Source organism: Saimiri boliviensis, chromosome 21 (genome assembly GCF_048565385.1).
Source record: "Saimiri boliviensis isolate mSaiBol1 chromosome 21, mSaiBol1.pri, whole genome shotgun sequence".
Lineage (NCBI taxonomy): Eukaryota > Metazoa > Chordata > Mammalia > Primates > Cebidae > Saimiri > Saimiri boliviensis.
The window spans coordinates 24453172-24473865 of NC_133469.1; the positions used below are offsets into that span (position 1 = coordinate 24453172).

Below are 20694 nucleotides of genomic sequence, written 5' to 3' on the forward strand. Positions count from 1 at the left end.
GTAGGGGGCAGTTCAGGAACTTTCATGTCACCTTTATTGCAGAATATGTCTCACTCTTGAGAACTAAAAGTAAAATCCTAAGCACTCCCACAGCCTGAAAAGACCCCCTGCCCTTGACCAAAGGGACCCCAGAGAAACTTTAAAAACTGAGTTAACAGCCATGACAGGATAGAAGGTCAGACGCGCCTCACTGTACCCTGCCCCCTTTCGCCCCTTTTGTGGTTTAGACACAACTGACCAACATTTATGTTAAAATAGAGATCCTAAGACCGACAGAACAGGCTCTGCGGCAAAAAGACAGCAAATTATAAATAGGACCAAAGACCACGCCAGGCAAGGGTTAAGTCACACATCCCTTCACTTAAAGAAAAAACTATATATTCTATCACAGGTTTTTTTTTTCTTTTTTTTCTTTTAGATGGAGTTTCTCTCTTGTTGCCCAGGCTAGAGTGCAATGGTGCGATCTCGGCTCACCGCAACCTCTGCCTCCCAGGTTCCAGCAATTCTCCTGCCTCAGCCTCCCGAGTAACTGGGCTTATAGCCCTGCGCCACCGTGCCCGGCTAATTTTATATTTTTAGTAGAGACGGGGTTTCTCCATGTTACTCAGGCTGGTCTCGAACTCTTGACCTCAGGTGATCCGCCCGCCTCAGCTCCCAAAGTGCTGGGATTACAGGTGTGAGCCCCTGTACCTGTTTTTTTTTTTTTTTTTCTTTTCCTCTAACAGTTAAACAAGCACTGGCCTCAAGATGAACGCTATTAAAACAATCACAATTCAACCACCACCAGACACTAATTGACCCTCCTGTTCTACAAGCCACAACTACAGCTTTGATAGGACACGAGATTGGTTTCAGCAACTTCCTTCTGATAACAAGACCACCCGGCCCAGACGGGCTCTGGCTGGTTTACAGAGGCTATGCACTGGCATGGCTTCCTGTCAGTCCCTGCTTCACCTTTTGACATGTAGGGACTAATTGCAATGCATCTAAATGTAAAGTCTCCACCCCAAAGTAAATATGACTGCATGTGATATGCATATTTGCTTATCACATATGCACGTTTCTCCTTTGTGAATATTCACAGCTCCTCCCAGATCCTGTTAAATATGTATACTTTGCCATCCTATTCAGCATAAATTCTGTTTCACCTCTCTCTCCCTCAAAGTGCCTGTCTTTTGGTCTCTGCAAGAGGCTACACTTTCCAGCCTGGCCACTTTGTGGGCTATATATAACCCTTTATAAGAAATAAAGTTGGCAGAGCAGGGTGGCTCATGCCTGTGATTCCATAATCCCAGCACTTTGGGAGGCTGAGATGGGAGGATCCCTTGAGGCCAGGAGTTGGAGACCAGTCTGGGCAACATAGTGAGACCCCATCTCTACAAAAAATAAAAAAGTTAGCAGGTATTGTGGCGTGTACCTGTGGCCTCAGCTACTTGGGAAGCTGAGGTGGGAGGATCTCTTGGGCCCAGGAATTTGAGACTTCAGTAAGCTAAGATTGTGCCACTGCACTCCAGCCTGGGTGACAGAGTGACACTCTAAAGGAAAGAAAATGAAGTCTTCTTCCTAAATTTATACATCATGTGATTTTTCTTTTTTTTTTTAATTTATAAATTCTATTTTTATTTTTTTTAATTGCATTTTAGGTTTTGGGGTACATGTGAAGAACATGCAAGATTGTTGCATAGGTACACACGTGGCGGTGTGATTTGCTGCCTTCCTCCCCCTCACCTATATCTGGCATTTCTCCCCATGCCATTCCCCCCCCCACCCAACTCCTCAGCCCCCGTATCCTTTGTAGGGACATGGATGAACCTGGAAGCCATCATTCTCAGCAAACTGACACAGGAGCAGAAAATCAAACACCGCATGTTCTCACTCATAGGCGGGTGTTGAACAATGAGAACACATGGACATGGGGAGGGGAGCATCACACACTGGGGTCTGTTGGGGGGAAATAGGGGAGGGACATCATGTGACTTTTCAGTTGGTACTCTAAAGGTTAGAAATCACTGTGAAAATTCTGCCAAATACTAAACATGTCTATTCCATTTACGCATTCAGAAGCTGCAGAAATAACCCACGGATAGTTCATGAACTGCTGGACCCACCGTGGGACAAAATTGGGCCAGGACTTTGCTTCCTGCCTGCCTGTCTGTGCTCCTGCTGTAGCAGGGAGGCCACGGGGGCACTCTGGGTCCCAGGGATCAGTGTTGACTTGGAGCCCATATCCAACAGCACTAGAAAGATCTGAGTTTTCCTTCTCCCCAGCACGCGGCTACCTGGGTAAGCAGACACAGGCCCCTTTGCGGAAGGATGAGGGGAACCACTACTGAGATGCCTTTCATGGTGTTACCTGCTCCTTCCTCGTGGGAAGGAGACTTCAGCAGAGGAAGTCTGGGCCTGAGAACTGGCTGGACACTGGGTAGAGCACTGAGCCATTTCACTGGGCAGGTGACCTCAGCCTTTTGCCCTACTATTATTTTTACTTATGTTTTTAATGTAAAATAAAGATAGCATAGCATTTACCATTTTAACTTTTTTTTTTCCCCCGAGGGGGTCTTGCTCTGTTGCCCAGGCTGGAGTGCAGTGGTGCAGTGGTGCAGTCCTGGTTCACTGCAGCCTTAATCTCCTGGGCTCCAGCGATCCTCCCACCTTAGCCTCCACAGTTGCTGGGACCATAGGCATCCGCCAAGCACACCTGATTTTTGTATATTTGTAGAGACTGGGTCTCACTTATTGGCCCAGGTTCATTTTAACCATTTCTAGGTGTGAGATACAAGTGTGCATTAAGGATATTCACAAGGCTGTGTAACCCTCTCCGTGGTCATTCCCAGAGCCTTCCATCATCCTAATCAGAAACTCTGTACCCACTGCACCGTAACTGCCCTTCCCCACACTCCCAGCCCCCGGCAAGTGGGGCTTATGGCTGAATAACACTGCACTGCATGTGCTGACCACACCTTGTTTATACACTTACCCTCCAGGATCCTTGGGTTGTTTCCGCCCTCTGACTCCTGTGAATGGCGCCGCTGTGAACATGGGTGTAAAGCACTTGCTTCAGTTCCCGAATTCAGCTCTTCTGGGTATCTGTTGAGGAGTGGAATTGCTGGGCTGCATGGTAATTCTATGTTTAGGTTGTTGAGAATCCACCAAACTTTCCACAGCTGCAGCTGGTTCCCATAAGAGTTCTACTTTATCCATGTCCTCGACAACATTTGTTATTTTCTGGTTTTAAAATGTATAGACACCCAGCCGGGCGCGGTGGCTCAAGCCTGTAATCCCAGCACTTTGGGAGGCTGAGGCGGGTGGATCACGAAGTCGAGAGATCGAGACCATCCTGGTCAACATGGTGAAACCCCGTGTCTACTAAAAATACAAAAAATTAGCTGGGCATGGTGGCGCGTGCCTGTAATCCCAGCTACTCAGGAGGCTGAGGCAGGAGAATTGCCTGAACCCAGGAGGCGGAGGTCGCGGTGAGCCGAGATAGTGCCATTGCACTCCAGCCTGGGTAACAAGAGCGAAACTCTGTCTCAAAAAAAAAAAATGTATAGACACCCTAGTGGGGGTGAAGTGTTTTCTCATTCTGATGTTTTTTGTTTTTTGTTTTTTGTTTTTTTTTTGAGACGGAGTCTTGCTCTGTCACGCAAGATCTCGGCTCATTGCAACTTCCGCTTCCTGGTTCAAATGATTCTCATACCACAGCCTCCTGAGTAGCTGAGATTACAGGCACCTGCCACCATGCCCAGCTAATTTCTGTAGAGATGGGGTTTTGATAGGTTGGCCAGGCTGGTTTCGAACTCTTGGCCTCAAGTGATTGGCCAGCCTTGACCTAACAAAGTACTGGGATCACAGGTGTGAGCTACTGTGCCCAGCCTCTTTGCTCATTTTATTTTTTTGAGATGCAGTTTCACTCTTGGCCCCCAGGCTGGAGTGCAGTGGTGTGATTTCAGCTCACTGCAACCTTTGCCTTCCGGTTTCAAGCGATTCTCCTGCCTCAGCCTCCAAAGTAGCTGGGATTACAGGCGCCTGCCACCAGACCCAGTTAATTTTGTATTTTTAGTAGAGATGGGGTTTCACCACATTGGTCAAGCTGGTCTTGAATTCCTGACTTCAGGTGATCCACCAGCCTTAGCCTCCCAAAGTGCTGGGATTACAGGCATGAGCCACTGCACCCTGCTGAGAAAAAGAAACTTTAAATATAACTTAAAAACTTAAAAATAACTAAATAGGCTGGGTGTGGCGGCTCACACCTGTAATTCCAGCACTTTAGGAGGCCGAGGTGGCCGGATCACCTGAGGTCAGGAGTTTGAGACCAGCCTGGCCAACATAGTAAAACCCTCTCTCTACTAAAAATACAAAAATTTAGCCGGGCATGGTGTTAGGTGCCTGTAATCCTAGCTACTTGGGAGGCTGAGGCAGAAGAATTGCTTGAACCCAGGAGGTGGATGTTGCAGCGAGTTGAGATGGAACCGTTGCACTCTAGCCTGGGCAACAAGAGTGAAACTCTATCTCAAAAAATAAATAAATAAAAATTCTAGAGCTGAAAAATGGAATATCAGAAATAAAAAATTTCCTAAATAGGCTTAACAGCAGAAGAGAGATGACAGAAGAGTCAGTTTGAGACTAGTTGGATAATAGAAATTAACCAATCTGGGACAGGACAGTGGCTCACACTTGTAATCCCAGCACTTTGCGAAGCCAAGGCAAGCAGGTCACTTGAACTCAGGAGTTTGAGACCAGCTTGGGCAACATGATGAGACCCCACTTGAATTTCTATGAAAAATACAAAAAATTAGCCGGGTGTGGTGGTGCATGCCTGTAGTCCCAGATACTCGGAGGTTGAGTGGGGAGGATCACTTAAGCCCAGGGGGTTAAAGATACACAGGAGTGATTGAGCCACTGCACTCCAGCCCAGGTGACAGAGCAAGACCTTGTCTCAAGAAAAAAAAAAAGTTACCCAATCTGAACAATAGAGAAAAGTGATTGATCATTTTTATATAGTATTTTTATTTTTTATTTTTTTTAAAGATGGGGTTTTCACCATGGGGTTTTATTATAAATAAAATAAAAATTTTATAAAAAAATAAAATATTATAGTATTTTATTTTTTATTTTTTTAAAGATGGGGTTTTCACCAGCCAGGCTGGTCTTAAACTCCTGACCTCAGGTGATCCACCCACCTCGGCCTCCCAAAGTGCCAGGATTACAGGCATGAGCCACCGTGCCCAGTCAGTATTTTTATTTTTATAGTAATATATATATATTTTTTTGAGACGGAGTTTCACTCTTGTTACCCAGGCTGGAGTGCAATGGTGCAGTCTCGGCTCACTGCAACCTCCGCCTCCTGGGTTCAGGCAATTCTCCTGCCTCAGCCTCCTGAGTAGCTGGGATTACAGGCACGTGCCACCATGCCCAGCTAATTTTTTGTATTTTTAGTAGACACGGGGTTTCACCATGTTGACCAGGATGGTCTCGATCTCTTGACCTCGTGATCCACCCGCCTCAGCCTCCCAAAGTGCTGGGATTACAGGCTTGAGCCACCACGTCCGGCTTATAGTAATATTTTTATAGGCTGGGAACAGTGGCTCATGCCTATAATCCTAGCACTTTAGGCCGGGAGTGGTGGCTCATGCCTGTAATGCCAACACTTTGAGAGGCTGAGGCAGGCGGGTCACCTGAGGTCAAGAGTTCGAGGCCAGCCTGGCCAACATGATGCCCATCTTGTGGTGTGGTGTACTAAAAATACAAAAAGTAGCCAGGCCTGGTTGTGGGCACCTGTGTGTGATCCCAGCTACTCAGGAGAATGAGACAAGAGAATTGCTTGAACTCGGGAGGCAAAGGTTGCAGTGAGCCAAGATCTCGCCACTGCACTCCAACCTGGGTGACAGAGCAAGACTCCATCTCAAAAAACAAAAAACCCGCCGGGCGCGGTGGCTCAAGCCTGTAATCCCAGCACTTTGGGAGGCCGAGGCGGGTGGATCACGAGGTCGAGAGATCGAGACCATCCTGGTCAACATGGTGAAACCCCGTCTCTACTAAAAATACAAAAAATTAGCTGGGCATGGTGGCGCGTGCCTGTAATCCCAGCTACTCAGGAGGCTGAGGCAGGAGAATCGCCTGAACCCAGGAGGCGGAGGTTGCGGTGAGCCGAGATCGCGCCATTGCACTCCAGCCTGGGTAACAAGAGCGAAACTCCGTCTCAAAAAAAAAAAAACAAAACAAACAAACAAAAAAAAAACAAAAAAAAACAAAAAACCCTAGCACTTTGGGAGGCCAAGGAGGGCAGATAGCTTGAGCCCAGAAGTTCAGGACCACCCCAGGCAATATAGAAAGACCCCGTCTCTACAAAAAAAATTACCCAGGTGTGGCGGTGCACACCTGGAGTCCCAGCTACTCAGCAGGCTGAGGTGGGAGGATCACCTGAGCCTGGGGAGGTCAAGACTGAATTGAGCCATGATCGTGCCACTGCACTCCAACCTGGATGACAGAGTGAGGCTCCATCTTAAAAACAAACAAACAAAAACCACGTAAGTAAAAGAAGATTTTTTATAGAGTCAATAATATGTAAAAAGGCAAAAATAGAGAAACAACAAAGCCAAAGATAAACAAAATTAATGAACTAAATTGAACAAGAACAAAAGGAACACAAATTACTAATGTATCAGGACTGAGGGAGGGGATATAACTGTAGATTCTGCAGACCTTGAAAGAATAAAAAGGGAATGTAATGAACAACTTTATTAATAATCTATAGTTAGCCTACAGTTAATGTCATACGTTCTGGCAAAACACTGGTCATTTTGCACCTAAAATCAAGAGTAAAGTAAGGATATCCATGACACTTCTATTTCACGTTGTCCTGAAGTCTTAGTGCAATAAAGCAAGAAAAATATATAAAAGGTATAAAGGCCTGGATGCAGTAGCTTATGTCTATAATCCCAGCATCTTAGGAGGCCAAGGACTTATGAGGATCACTTGAGGCCAGGAGTTTGAAACCAGCCTAGGCAACAAAGTGAGATCCCATCTCTAAATTTTTTTTTTTTTCTAACTAGCAGGGCATGGTGGTGCAGACCTGTAGTCTCAACTACTTGGGAGGCTGAGGTGGGATGATCAGTTGAGCCCGGGAATTGGAGACTGCAGTGAGCTATGATCATGCCACTGCACTTCTGCCTGGGCACCAGAGCAAGACTCCATGTCAAATAACCCCCCCCAAAACAAAACAAAATGAAACACATCACCAAAGTGCTCAAGGGCATCCACTCAGATATCCGGCCCCACACTCCTTCACTATTAGGGCTGTCACTTTGATGCCAGAGCATGGTCTAGGTTGAGATCCCCCGCCTTGCCTGGAGTTCAGCTTTGCCTCACTAACCCCCGGGGCCTCGTCTTTATTTCTGTCCACCTGCAGGCCAGTCTCTGCGTGTACGAGCTGGGGTCTGGCGCGGGGCACTCTGCTTCATGCTGTTGACCAGTGTGCCTGGATCTGTCATGTTCACTCCTCCAGGAATCGATAGTGCTTAGCAGCAGCCTCTCAGTCTCTCAGTCCCATGGCTCCTGGAGTTCCTGTGTCTTCCCCACCTCTCAGGTGCCCAGGGCACTGCACCACTGTCTCCCATCCCAGTTTCCCCAGTGACAGTTCTTACTGTCACACTGTGACCCAGGCTGGGGGTGGTCAATTCTCCACCTGCCACCTTGGCATCTACAAGGACAGGACACCACAAAATGCTAGAAACACCAGAAGAGTGACAGCTCCTCATTGCCACCCCGCCAGCGCAGGAGCCAATTTCGGAGTCCCGTCCTTCAGGTGGGCTTCCCAGGGCCACCCGCCAGGGACCCACTGTTGAGGTCTAGCTCCCTAGAAGCAAAGCCTGAAGCGAGAATTCTTGTTCTCAGGCTGTTGCTGAGCGTGTGCTCAGGAGAGCGAGGAAGTCTGTGCTATGTTCCGGTGGTGCTGAGCCCTGTACAGTTTCCAACAGGAGCTTACCTGTTCACACTTCCGGAGGCCAGGAACCCTCATCAGGGTGTCAGCAGGGCTGTGCTCTCTGAAGGCTCCAGGGCAGTCTGCCCATGCATTTCTCGGGGCATCTGGTGTTGCTGGACCCACTGGCATTCCTTGGGTCACAGATGCCCCCTCCCGTCTCCACCTGTGTCGTCACATGGCCTCCTCCTGCAGCTCTCCTCTTCTGAGGACTTGATCGGTCTTACTGGGCTAAGAACCTACCCGACTCCAGAATGAGCTCATCTTAGTTTACATGGTTTTTGTTGTTCTTGCTTTGTTTTGTTTAGAGGCAGACTCTTGCTCTATTGTCCAGGCTGAAGTGCAGTGACGTGGCCACAGCTCACTGCAGTCTCAACCTCCTGGGCTCAAGCAATCTTCTCACCTCAGCTTCCAGGGTAGCGCTAGGACCACAGATGTGTACCATCATGCCCAGCTGATTAATTTAAATGTTAATTACATCTGCAAGGTCTTATTTCTAAATAAGTTCACATTCACAAGTATGAGGAGTTAGGACTTCGGCATCTCTTTGGGGCACACAACAGAAACCTAGGGGGATACACCATCCTGGTTTGCCTGGGACTTTCCCAGGTTTTGGTGCTGAAAGCCCTGCTTCCCAGGAAATTCCTTAGTCTTGGGAAAACTGAGAGGCTTGGTCACCGTGGAAACAGGACAGGACTGGGTGGTGGAGCGGAGACTGCCGAGCAGAAGGCCGTCTCTCTGAGAGGCCAGGTTTCGTCATTCCACATGGACGCGCTGGGGCAGACACCGAGAACTTAACAGATCAGAAGCACTTTTGGGAAAAGCAGCGATGCCGATGCATCAGACATTGTTAGGGTTTTGCCTCTGGGTCTGGAGGGCTGCTGTGTGGATGGCTCCCATTCCCTAGGACAATTCTCCAAGATCAGGGCAGCCATGAGTCACCAAGAGGTGTCAGCAGCTTGGGACCAGTAGGCTGACTCCTAAAGGGGATCTGAACAGAGCCACCGGTGCCCAACCATCCCCTTGTCCTCCCAGTAAATGGCCTGCTGCCCCACCTACTCACCCAGGTAAACGCACACCTTGACTCCTGTTCACCTTGGTAAACACACACCTGTCCGCCTAGGTTAATGCCCCACTCACTCACCTGTGCATCCCGGTAACCGCTCACTTGACTCTAGAACTGCTCAAGGCTCAGCTGGTAGGAAATGCTTGGCACTCCCCACTCCTGACTTGGATCTCATTGTCCACCTCCAGCTCCGTCTGGCATTGCCCACACCTGGCCCTCTGCACGGCCTCCACCTTGGTGCCAGTCGCAGATGTCTGCCACCTGCACTCACGCAGTGGCTGGCTTTTGAACCCACTCCCAGCCACTTTTCTCTCCTGTTCTCCTCCCCAAAGTGAGCCTGCCCCAGAGAGGCGTCAATGCTTGCCACAAACACAAGTCCAATCATGACGCCCTCATTTCAGATGCCTGGGGTGAGTGGTCCTCAGTCCCTGGAAGCCCTGGCCTCTGCCACCTCTCCCATCTAACCCATGTGGCTTCTCGCTCCTCACTCTCAGCTGCCCAGCTTCTCCAATACACAGAGCTCGCACCCAGCCTGGCTCCTTGACACCCTATCCTGGGGCTCCCACTGCCTCTGCAAAGGGGCTTTCCCTGCTGCACCTCCCTAGACAATACCAGTGCTCCCAGCTGCCATCACTTCTTTCTGCGACTAAAGAACAGGCCTAGCTGTTTCCAGGACTGGATGAAGCTGGTCAGTGCTGAAAGAGAGGGGCAGATGAGGGGGTCAGGAATCTGGAGGGGCTGGGGGAGAATCAGAGGCCAGGGAGGAATGGAGCTTTGGGTGGGCACTAACAGATCATTGGATCTGGACAGTCGGAGCCGAGATGCAGGGCCCAGGGAGCTGGAGGGTTATAGGGCCCTTAGGTCCCCCACCTGCGAAAATGAGGCTGAGGTGGGGGTTGGTCCCTTGGCAGCTGAGCCCAGGAGTTTCCCAAGCCAAGTGGCAGCCAAGGCGGTGGGGAGGGGGCCGCCAGGGAGGTGAGGACCGGGCGCTGGCCCCGCTCAGGACTGGTTGGGGTGGAGGGAGCTGGGGCCCAGGCCGTCCCCGCACGGAGTTGAGGCCACCCCACTTCGAGGGCGCGGCCGTCCGGATCCCCTGATTGCTTTCTTTCATCCCGGTCCCTTTCTCCGCCGCAAACGCCAGCTAATGCCTCCTTTATCACAGAATTATGGGATTTAGGGCCGGTCGCACAAAGGGGCCCTCGATAGCGGCCGTAATCAAACGCCAATCGGCCGATCTCGGGCGGGCCAGGGAAGAAAGGAGCGCCGAGGATTAGCGCGGGTACTGCGGCAGGGCCGGCAGAGATAGCATCGTCGCCGCTGCGGGGCTGAAGCCGCGGAGGGCCCGGCCGCGCACGGAGAAAGGCCGGCTTAGCTCCTGGAGCCGAGGATTCTGAAGCCATTAAGGGAGGATTAACACCCAGGTTAATCTGCTTTGGTCACTCAATTGCCAGCAGCGAAGGCGCGGGCTGAGGACGCCTGGCTCCCTGCGAACACAGGGCCTTGCCACCCGGCAGTCCAAAGCTAAGAGCTGGTATCAGTTTCCCCAGCTGTCACCTGGCCAATGGGCCCTGGGGCCGAGAGGGAGATGCACCCCACGGGCCAAGAGGAGCGTGGATCAGTGGACCCCTTGCCCTGGCCAGCCTTCCTGGGTGATCAGGGAACAGCCCTGCTCCTCCTGTCTCAGGCTCAGAGAAGGATGCTCCCGCCCCCTCCAGACCCACACCCTTGTGGACCCTAATCACCACTGCGGCCCGGGTTGCTACCTACACGCTGAGCTGGGATTGCATGGCAACATGCATGACACACCTTTCCCCATCGGGCAGGGCCAGGGGGCAGCCTGCAGACTAGGTGGATGCTGACAAGGGAAGCCAGCAGCCCCCTTGCTGACCCTCCATATTTCCCTTGGGGTCCTGTCCAGGAATAGCTCCCTGAGGACCTCTGTTGACCAACTCACTGACAGGGCACATGTGACACCACCAGCTGCCTCTCAATCCCTCCTCACTCCACATCTTCGGTCCTCTCTCACTAGGCGGCAGAGGGAGGGACTGGGCCTCCACAGGTCCCAGGTAGGTTCTTTTTCTCGGTCTGGGTTTTCCTATCTGAGGAATAGAGCCGGCTAAGGAAAGGCCTAACCGGGATATGCCAGTGTCGTGTGTGGCCTGTGCTCACAGCTGCCTTCTGTGGGGACACAATCCCAACCCGAGCTCCTTCTCCTGTTCCTGCCAACAGGCCCCCAGACTAGGTGGCTCAGAGTGGTGTGCCTACACCTGCCTCCTCCTCCATGGGGATGTGTCAAGGCCACCGTGCCTTACATGAGCCCACAGGCAGCAAGAAGGGGCTGGACTGGAGCTGGCCAGGCAGGCAGGATGGAGTGGGCGGGAGCAGAGGACAGGCGAGTGGAACCCTCTGGGGAACACGGCTGCGACTAGGGACATTGGAACAAAAAGTCACAAGTGGAAGAAAAGACGCAATCATAAATACATTTGTCCTTCCTTCCCTCTCCTCTCCCGCCCTCCCTCCCTTCCTTCCTTCAGCAGTGACCAACGACTCTCCCATCCAGGCCCTGTGGAGGGGACACAGGCGTGAGCCACGGGCCCAGGCTCTGTCCTGTGGGAGCGTGGGTCCGAGGACAAAGTTAACCAGACGGGAGGGCGCCATTCGGGAAAGGGAAATAGACATTCCACCTGCACACGGGCCAGGCAGGGCCTGAAAGGCAGAGCGAATTACAGGGAGAAGGCGAAGCGGGAGGAAGAGTGCTCCAGGGCGAGGAAGCCGCGCCCGCAGCGATCCGGAGAGCGGTGGGGAGCAGGCGCCGCGGCAGAAGCCCAGTTCTGGCACACGCAGGCCAGCTCCAGGCAGGGGAGAGGGGGGGCGGGAGAAGCGGGAGACCAGAGAGTGTCCCCTCAGTCTGGCGCCTCGGGATGACCCTGGCAGCTTCCAGCGTGGGCGGCCGCTGTTCCGGGGAGGCGCCGTCAGAGGCTCGGGGAGGGTGGACGATGCGGCTGGGCCGGCGAGAAGCCACGGGCTGCAGGCGAGGGTGGGGACTCGCGGTGAAACCTAAAGATCAGAGGCTGGTGGCAGAGACCGCGAGGAGCCTCAAGGCAGCCCCGGAAATCTCGACTAGGGGTTGAGGCCGCAGCGGCGCAGGCGGACAGGGTCCTAGCAGCGCGGCTCCAGCTTCCGCCACCCCGCACGGCGCAAGCGCCGCCACGGACGGCTGGGCGCGCCGTCGTGACGTCATCAGCGCGCGTCACCCCCACTTCCGAGCGCACGAGTGGTCGCTCCGACAGCCCGGGCGTTCCGGGAACGCGATCCTACTCGGCGGCCCTCCCTTCTTGGATCGGCCACTCCTGAGGCTGAGGAAGTTCATTTCTTTTTCGAAAATGGATACCCAGGAAGCCTCTCGGTGCTCCCCCGTGGCCGGGTACTGAGCTGGGCCCGGGTTGTCTCCGGCCAGGGGCCCCGCCCCTCAGTGCAGGCGACCCTCCTACTGGCCCTGGCGGGCACAGCGCCTCTCCAGTGACCTGGGCCGGCCCGCAGGATGAGCCCCCGGATCACGATCGCTGGCATTTTATTAACGTTCCTCCATTACAACCCCAGGCGAGTCTCTCGGGCCCCGAGAGGAGGTGGTGACCGGCCAGGGCCATCGGCAGCGGCGGCAGGGGACTGCATAGGGCTGCCTCGGGCCGACTAGCAGGCTGGCCGCGAGCCTCGGCAGCCCCAGTCCCCAGCGCATGGAATATGCCCCGGGCCCCCGGAGCTCCCGGAGCCGCGCTTGTGAGACAGGGCTTGGGCTGCTTGGAGCTAGTGAGCCATCGGCCACGGCAGGCATTTGAACAGAGCTTGGAGGCCAAGGGGTGAGATGGTGCATCCATTGAGGTCACTTCAGGAGATGACACTCCTGTGGCTAAGTGTAGCCTCCCAGGTCATGGCTCCCAGGTAAGGCCCAGTCAATGGGGAATCCTCAGGTGGGCGATGGGTGGAGGATGGGTGTGGTTTGGCAGAGGGAACAAATCTGACAACAGTGCAATAAGGGCCATGTTGGGGAGGGTCAGTGGTCAGGGCCTGGCCCAACCTGAGCAGAATGGAGGCTCTCTCAGGGATATTTGCCAGGTAGGAATGAGTGGGGTGGAACTACAGAGCCACCATGTTTCCCATAGGTCACCCACGTTGTTGGCCTTGTCATGTTTATCCATGAATCCTGGGTGTTCTCTGTGGTCCTCCCATCATCCCTTTTAGGCTGTCCTTTCAGTTCTCCACTGTCCCGGCATCACCCCTGCCCCTGTCCTTTGTGTGTTTCTGTTCAGTCCATGTTCCCAGGTCTTGAGGTGGCTCCTGGTTCTGTGCCCCTTACCTAAGATCCTGTGCAGGGAATCTGTGAAAACAGAGGAAATAAAAAGTGGGGAAAATACTACTCATGCATCATCGACCAATATTGTGTTTGTTGTGAGTGCTGAGAGGGACACAACCCCAAAACCAGCATTCTCTTTGTTGGCTATGAGGAGACAGACCCCCTGTCAGGAGTCACTGGCTTTTTTGAATATTAAGCTCTGACTGCCATTTATCACCCACACAGGGACACAGAAGACTGGGTGGGGGGGAGGTGGCATGCAGCAGTGTGTGAGGGGAATATCAAGGAATCTGGGGAAGGGGAGAATGGAGCTGGGTAGCTGCCTGAAAGCCTCAGTATCACAGCGGTAAGGACGAGGTTGGGAGGTCACCACCTCACCTCTCCCTTGTCCTTTTCTCTGAGGCCATTGTTCCTCCCGGGCACAGTCATCAGGTTCAGATTCCAGGCTGTGACTTTAGCTGGTCACTGTGGCTCTGGCTGGAGCAGGCCATGGTGACCTGGAATCTCCATCCACAACCATGATGTGCACTCAGCCACCTCCTGGGGCTCTCCCCAGCACTGACCAAGCTTCCTCCTTAGTGGGGAGAGGTGGAGCAGAGGCTAGAATTCAAGCCTCTTCTGCCTGCAGAGTAGCTTGAAGACCTGTCCACGTGTCTCTGCCCCTTTGCCCCCAAGGGCACGTGCCCCAGTGGCCTTAGTCTGTGCTAGTCCCTGCTGTGGGCCTCCTTTCTGCAGTCTGGTTAAATGCAACTTGGCTCCCTCCAGGCCCCTGCCTGTCACTCCAGCCTCCAGCTCTTTCCTGCACAGACACCTTTCCCCTTAGGTCTCAGCTCCAAGATTGGAGGCTGCCTTCTTCTTGAAGCGATGTGTGAGGCAGCCTAGAGTGTGGGTTCTATCTACCAGGGTAGGTGGCCCCAAGGGACTCAGACCTAGCTCAGTGAAAATTTCTGGCTGGGCTACCTGATGTCTGCCCTGTGATTCAAGGCATAAACAAGGTGATCCTAAGGATGGCAGGGGTCCAAAGAGGATGGAGACCTATGCCATCCTACACCCTGCTCACAGCTAGTGCAGCCTTCGTCCCTTCCTGTGGAGGGGGACAGGGACAGGACTCGGTGTAGGTGTGTGCAGTGAGTGGCTGGCATCTCTGGAGATGAGTATGTGGGGGTGGGGGTCCCCTTCAGGCATCTGTGAGGCCTTGCCTGCTCCCAGAACTGCCTGGAACCTGGGGAGACTGTAAACAACCTCCGGCAACCCCAAGAAAAAAGCTTCGATGTGTGAGGGCTTGCTCTGCCTAAGCATGCTTCTGAGCACCTGCAGGGAGTACAGCAAACAGATGCTGAGGCCTGGAGGGCAGACCCCAGAGAGCTGAGTGCCCCTCCAGGTTTCATGGCTGGCACTGTGGACCAGTGCGCCCCACTGCCTGTCACCCCACAGGAAAGCCTGAGGTGTAGAACCAGTGGCCCGAGCTCCAGGGACAGGAAGTGTCTTGGTGTGGGGTTCTCGTGGTGGCTTGCATGCCCTAGTGCACAGTGGGAGGAGGGAGGCTCTGTTGCCTGGGCCCTTTCTCCTCTGTGGCAACAGATTGGGAAGTGAGCATGGAGAATGCTTGGCCATCCCATTACAGCACAGGTTGAGTGCTGAGACACCCCCAGCCCTTCCCCAAGGCTTCAAAACCCTGTGCTCCCTTTGTACCCCCAAGCCCATGCTTGGCTCCCAGATTCACCTTGGGCCCTTTGGACCTCAGACGCCTCCCCAGATGCACGCTCCTGGGATTCTGGTACTGTGCGAGATCACTAGAACAGGGCAGTCTCCCCAGGGATGGAACCTGCTTATATGGTTTCTGGCTGGCAAAAGCTTATTTTCCAGTCTGAGCCAAATGCATGACTTTTCCCCCACAGAGGCACTTGGACAGGAAGCTGGCTTCTCTGCACAGCCAGGGGCACTGAGTGAGCCCCATCCTTCCCAAGTGTCCTCCACGTGGCTCACTGGCTGTGGAAGGAAGGGCTTGGCCCCATGGGGACATGCCAGTGCAGAGCTCTGGCCTCCAGCCAGAGGGACACTTTCCTCTGAGGCTCATGGCTGTGGCACAAGGTGCCCAAAGGGCTCTGGCCAGGTAGTCCCACCTCCTGCTGCCCCAGGGCAGCTGTCTCCCAGCCTGGGTGAAGGAACAAGGAAGGGCCCCTGCCCAGAGCCTTCAGGCAGCAAAGGCCAGACACCCCTGCCTGGGATTCAGAGGCCCCAGCATACACCCATCCCCTCTTCCTACGAGCAGCTCATTTCACTCACTGAGGAGCTGGGCATGCCCCAGAGGGGCCCTGAGCAACCCAACCCTTCCCTAAGCTTCCCCCTGGGTGAGGGGCAGGCAGTTGTCCTGGGGCTTCATCTCCTGGGCCCAGCCCTCTGCTCCAAACACTGTTCTCTGCCAGGCCACCCCAAGGCCTTGTGAACATACCCTTTTACTCACACCATGGGATCCTGCCCACAGGCCACAGGGAAGGCCAGGGTGTAGCCCAGATCCTTCTTGGCCTGGTGCTCAGCTTCTTAGGGAGTCAACACTGTGGCCACAGTGCCCTGCCCTGGGTGGACACTATTCTCTCCCTGTCCCCCTTCTGCAGTGTCCTCAGATGAGGGTGGCCTGGTCCCTGCAGAGGCACAGCCTCCAAAGCCAGTGCATAGATGGGCCCATATAGGGATGAACACAGGACAGGAGGCTGCTACAGGATCCGGTTTATTCTGCCTTGGCAGGGTGGTCCTGAGAGTGGCGGGTGCCACCCTGTCCTGGGTGGAGGGAGGGCCCGAGGGCCAGTTAAGGCCAATGGCGGGAGAAGCGGGGGGCTGCAGCCCCTGGAATGCGGTGAAGCCAGGCCGAGGCCCGGAGGCAGCTGTGGTAGGCCGGGGCAGGGTGGAAGGCACCGGACTGGGACCGGGCCAGGGCTACAGGGCCGAGGACCCAGGCCACACGGGCACCCCGGGAGGCGGGGCACAGGGTCACATGACACAGAACATGAAACACAGGCACAGTGCTCACAGTAAGCACATGGACAAGTGGGCACAGGGTCACAGGCCAGATGCACACCCAGCCATGGCTGGGCCAGACACTGGGGCACAGTGGTGGTGTCACAGACCACGAGGGGCACATGGCATTATGGGACACATGGATTTGACAGCCATAATGCACAGACCAGACCACAGAGCTCGAGGGACGTGGGAAGGGGCCTTTTGGCACTACAGCACTGGACTCATGTGAGACAAGGGTGGTGGGGCACTCAGGAGGTGCCTGGGGCGGTCCCCTTGTGGCCCCCCTAGGCTTAGTCCGTCTTCCACACTTTGTTGAGCAGCTTCACCACCTCATCATAGATGATAAACACTATGGCCACATCCAGGCAGACCCGGCCCAGGCGGGGGACAGTGCCCTTGTAGAATCTGAATGGGAGGAGGGGCAGGGAGAGGAAGACAGGTCACCGCAGTGTCCCTAGCAGCGAAACCCCCAGATGCTGGAGCGAGAGGCACAGAGGCCTGAAAGGAGATGGTGTGGGGAGGCCAGGTAGGTCGGGAAAGGTCTGAGGTGGGGACAATAGCCCTGGCCCTCCCCAACTCACGCCTTGAGCCCCTCCTTCCTCAGGATCTGCAAGCCACAGTCCCACGTGTTGCGGTATTTGTGCGCCTCCAGGCCCTGCAGGACAACAGCAGGCAGGGGCTGAGCAACTAGTTCTGGCCTCATCCCCCCTTTCCCTCCCCTTCCCTACCCCCCACCTGCATCCGGGTCTTAATCACGTCCAGAGGAGTGTTTCCAAAGACACTGGCTGCGCCTGCAATAGCTCCGAAGACTCCAGTGATCAGTGGGTTCATGGGCTTGTTGGGGTTGTCCCCTGGATATTGTGGGGGGGGCGCGGTGAGTGAGCTGTGGTTAGAGGGTGCTGGGAGGAGCCTGGACCAGCACCTCAAAAGGTGGGTACCCGCTGCGGGGTTGCGGGGGAGGCTGGGGAGGGCCAAGGAAAGGAGAGTACCTGGCTGTGTGCGGAGGCGGGGCCCTGTGGTGCAGACTTACCTCGGTACCAGTTGCGCAGGGAGGTCATAACGAAGAAGCGGATGGCCTGGTTCGAGCCCTGCTTCAGCACGGTGGCCGTGAGGCCCTGGTATGTCCCCTTCAGCCCTGGGGGCAGGCAGGCACTGGGTTACCCTGCAGCCTCTCAGGCCCCGTCTGGGAATTGGTGGTGGAGGAAGGGAAGGGGAAGGGGGAGGCAGGTGCTGCACAGAGTCCAAAGCAGGATGGGAGGTGCAGGCCCTTCCCGCCCTGGCCCAGGTCCCTGAGCTCTAGGGGGAAGGTCGAGTGGCTCACCTTGTTCCCGCACAATCTCCCTAACCCCGTGGAAGAATCCTCTGTACTTCGGGTTTGGAGAGGTCTGGTCGTGGATGAACTTCACCTGATAGAAGCAAGGGGGGCCGGTTCTCGGCTGCCACCTGGGTGGGTCCTGGCTAGCAGGCAGGACCAGGGCCCATGGGGGGGCGGGGCGGAGCTGGGGCTGTCGCTCCTCCCTGGGAGGCAGCGCCAAGGCCGCCCACACGGACCATGCCCTGGGACACAGGGCAGCCCTGGTAACCAGACTCTACCTTTATGTTTGCTACTTTTTTCCAGTTTTGGCAGTGAACGTGTCATTTGTTTTCTGCTTTATAAAAGTACTTTGTAAAAACTTTAAGGCTGCCTTTAGCAAAGACTCGGCTTCCACAGGCAGCCCTTCCTGGCAGGCGTCCTGCCCCAAGGCCCCGAAATCACCCTGCTGATCTTCCCTGGCACCCACGAGACCCTCCCCAGCTTGCCAGTTGTCCCTGGAGCAAAGGGCCAGCACGGCCGCCCCTCCCCCTACTCCCTGCATGTCCAGGGTCCTCACCAGGACCCTCCCCACCTTGATGGTCTCCATGGGGCACACGACCACTACGGCCTCGGCGACGCCGGCACCCAGGCCGCACAGCAGCCCGCGTGTGCTGTCCAGTCGTCCCTGGGCATCCCGCATGTGGTTGCTGAGGAACTCGAACATTCCGAACCTGGAGAAGGGAGGCGGGTGAGAGGGGCTGCCGTGGCCTAGCCCCCCTCCCGCAGCAGCCCCGGGCCGGGCCTCACCTGACAGCCGCCTTGGGGATGGAGCCGTAGAGCAGGGAGCTGAGGCCGCGGTACAGGCCCAGGACGCCATGGCTGCGGACCGTCTGCCGCACGCAGTCCCCTGGGGAAGGGGGCAGTCAGGACCCCACTGCCCTTGGTGCTGCCGCCCTGGGTGCCCGTCCCCTGCAGCCTCCCCCTCCTCACCGATGCCCCGGTACCGCGGCGGGTGCGAGCGCTCGTCCAGCTGCAGCTGCGTCTTCACGTACTCGGTGGGGAAGGTGATGCATATTTCGATGCCGCCCGCCAGGCCGCCTGCGGGGGCCGGGCACCGGCTTCTGAGACCCTAGCCTGGGCGCCGGCGCTCGGGCCCCTCCCCCGTCCCGGACTTTGCCCGGCGCGGCCGCCGCGCCAGTGTCGCGGGAACCCGGGCTGGGGCCCCACGCCCCCACCCCGTTGTCCCGGCGAGGCGCAGGGGTGACAAGCTGCAGGCGGGCGAGCCCCCACGCGGCGGGTGGGGACCAGACCGCGCCCCCACGACCCCCCAACCCACGGCCCTACCCGGAAGTGGGGCGGGGCCTCGGCGTCCCGGGCCCACCCGGAAGCGCGGCGGGACGGGGGTCCGCATCCCGGAGGGGCCCACCTGCCAGGATTGCCTTCCCCGGGTGCGTCAGCTTGGCCTTCCCGGACGCGGGCGCGGCGGCCGCCAGAGCTCGCGGGCCGCGGGGCGCGGCCATGGCGGGCGGCAGGCGGGGCGCCCGGCGGCGAACTCGGGTCCGAGCCTCCTGAACTCCGCGCTCGGTCTGGGGTGGCGGCGGCGGCCGGTTATGGTCCCGGGGGCGGGACGGCCGCGTCAGCTCCGGGCCCCGCCTCGCGTGGTCTGAGCGGGGCTCCGCCTCTGGCCCGCCCCGTGCGGGCCGGGAAACTGAGGCCGGGGCGGGGCGCGCCGAGGCAGGCGTAGGGGCGGGGCTAAAGCGCAGCCAATGGCCGAGGCCGAGACCCTGGCGACGGCGAGCGGCGGGGCTGGGGGCGGGGCTGCGGGAGGCAGGGCTACGGCCCTGCCCTGAGCTATGGATCAAGGTGCACTGTGTGCCGCGCCGCCAGGGGCGCGGGGGAGCGGGTCTTGGGTCTGCGCGACTGCCGAGAGCGACGGGAATCCCGGAGGCCGGGGACACACCTTCCCTGAAAACACGTCCTGTTTTCAGGGCTAGCCCCGTCCCTGAGGAACTCGAACGTTCTCGCCGAACCTGGAGGCAGGTGAGAAGGCGCTACGCCTCCGGGGCCCCTCCCCCAGCGGCCACGTGCCGGGCCTCACCTGGCGGTTCCCACTCACACCTCTCCGGGATTTAGAGTTCCTGCGCTCAGCGAACACGGTCAGGAAAGACCCCAAATACAAGCAGCTGTATTCTCCTAGGTGGCTTCTCTGGGCAATGCAGATCCCACACCCTCCAAAGAGGTCCCAGCAAATCTTTAACGGACTGCGGGGCCCAGGAAACTGGCCCCTCTCCCTCCTACCCACACCAGCACCAAGCAGAGCACCTTTGCCTGGATAAACCGACTTTAATATTTATGATCTCCAGGAGACTCGGAGTCCTGTTACGAGGCCTGGTACCTTCAAACAAGACGTGTTCACGTTGTCTTCAAACTGGCCTGGAGGGGGCAGCTCCAGCCAGTGGGGGACACCCACGAGGAATGCCTGGCTCCAGCAGAAGAGCTCACAGTCCAGTCCTGTTGGCGGCTGAAGTTGGTCTTGCGCCGTCAGCCTCTACCCTGGCCTCCCCAGGCTCTGGGATGGCTCAGAAGTTGCCATCATTGGGTTTCAGCAAAAATAACGTCCAGGTATCCCCGCCTCCCACTGCGGGCCCCTGTGCTGCTGGAGTGACATGCTCCTTGGAGAAGTCAGTAACTGCAGGTAGAGTGGGTGAGACAGCGCCCACTACAGGCGGAAGTTGTACATGAGAGGCTGGAGAAAGGCAGGAGCAGCGGCATATCCAAAGGAGAAGCTGGCGAGGGCTGGGGTCGCGGAAGGGCCTGCTGTCAGCGTCAGCTGCTGGCCTGCAGAGGGGGACACCCATAGTGAGCAGAGCTCTTCCTGCCCATGGGGTCCTCTTCTGGCTGCCCCTGAGTAGCCCGGGACCCAGGGAGCAGGGTCTACAGGACCACTCCTTACCACCCAGAGGCTGAGGCTCCAAGGGAGCAGGCAC

General features: G+C 56.2%; 2 protein-coding genes across 11 annotated transcripts in view; both read right to left on the reverse strand.

Annotated features, from left to right (window-relative positions):
- Nucleotides 1-16107: 16107 nt before the first annotated feature.
- Nucleotides 16108-19324, reverse strand: SLC25A1 (solute carrier family 25 member 1). Its single transcript, XM_039462402.2, has 9 exons — nucleotides 19134-19324; nucleotides 18698-18805; nucleotides 18515-18614; nucleotides 18300-18438; nucleotides 17735-17819; nucleotides 17444-17548; nucleotides 17149-17264; nucleotides 16995-17068; nucleotides 16108-16818 (listed from the first exon to the last, which is right to left on the reverse strand). The coding sequence occupies exons 1-9, from the start codon at nucleotides 19225-19227 to the stop codon at nucleotides 16704-16706; spliced, it is 936 nt and encodes a 311-aa protein (XP_039318336.1). The 5' UTR covers nucleotides 19228-19324; the 3' UTR covers nucleotides 16108-16703.
- A 194-nt stretch (nucleotides 19325-19518) lies between these two features.
- CLTCL1 (clathrin heavy chain like 1) overlaps nucleotides 19519-20694 on the reverse strand; it is a 97902-nt gene continuing 96726 nt past the window's right edge. For 8 of the 10 annotated variants that reach the window (XM_074391079.1, XM_039462401.2, XM_039462398.2 and 5 more), the window contains one exon: nucleotides 19519-20545. In XM_074391079.1, the coding sequence (XP_074247180.1) occupies nucleotides 20427-20545 (119 nt within the window). In that variant the 3' untranslated portion in view covers nucleotides 19519-20426. The remainder of the gene's footprint in view (nucleotides 20546-20694) is intronic. The other 2 variants (XM_039462400.2, XM_039462397.2) reach the window with 1 other exon arrangement.

What these genes read in the sequence shown, in the direction of transcription:
- SLC25A1 (XM_039462402.2), bottom strand. Translation starts at nt 19,227, where the DNA reads ATGGCCGCGCCCCGCGGCCCGCGAGCTCTGGCGGCCGCCGCGCCCGCG. An exon ending in ATCCCCAAGGCGGCTGTCAG is followed by an intron (nt 18,439 to 18,514) that starts GTGAGGCCCGGC and finishes TCCCTTCTCCAG; the next exon opens with GTTCGGAATGTTCGAGTTCC. An exon ending in TGATTAAGACCCGGATGCAG is followed by an intron (nt 17,069 to 17,148) that starts GTGGGGGGTAGG and finishes GTTGTCCTGCAG; the next exon opens with GGCCTGGAGGCGCACAAATA.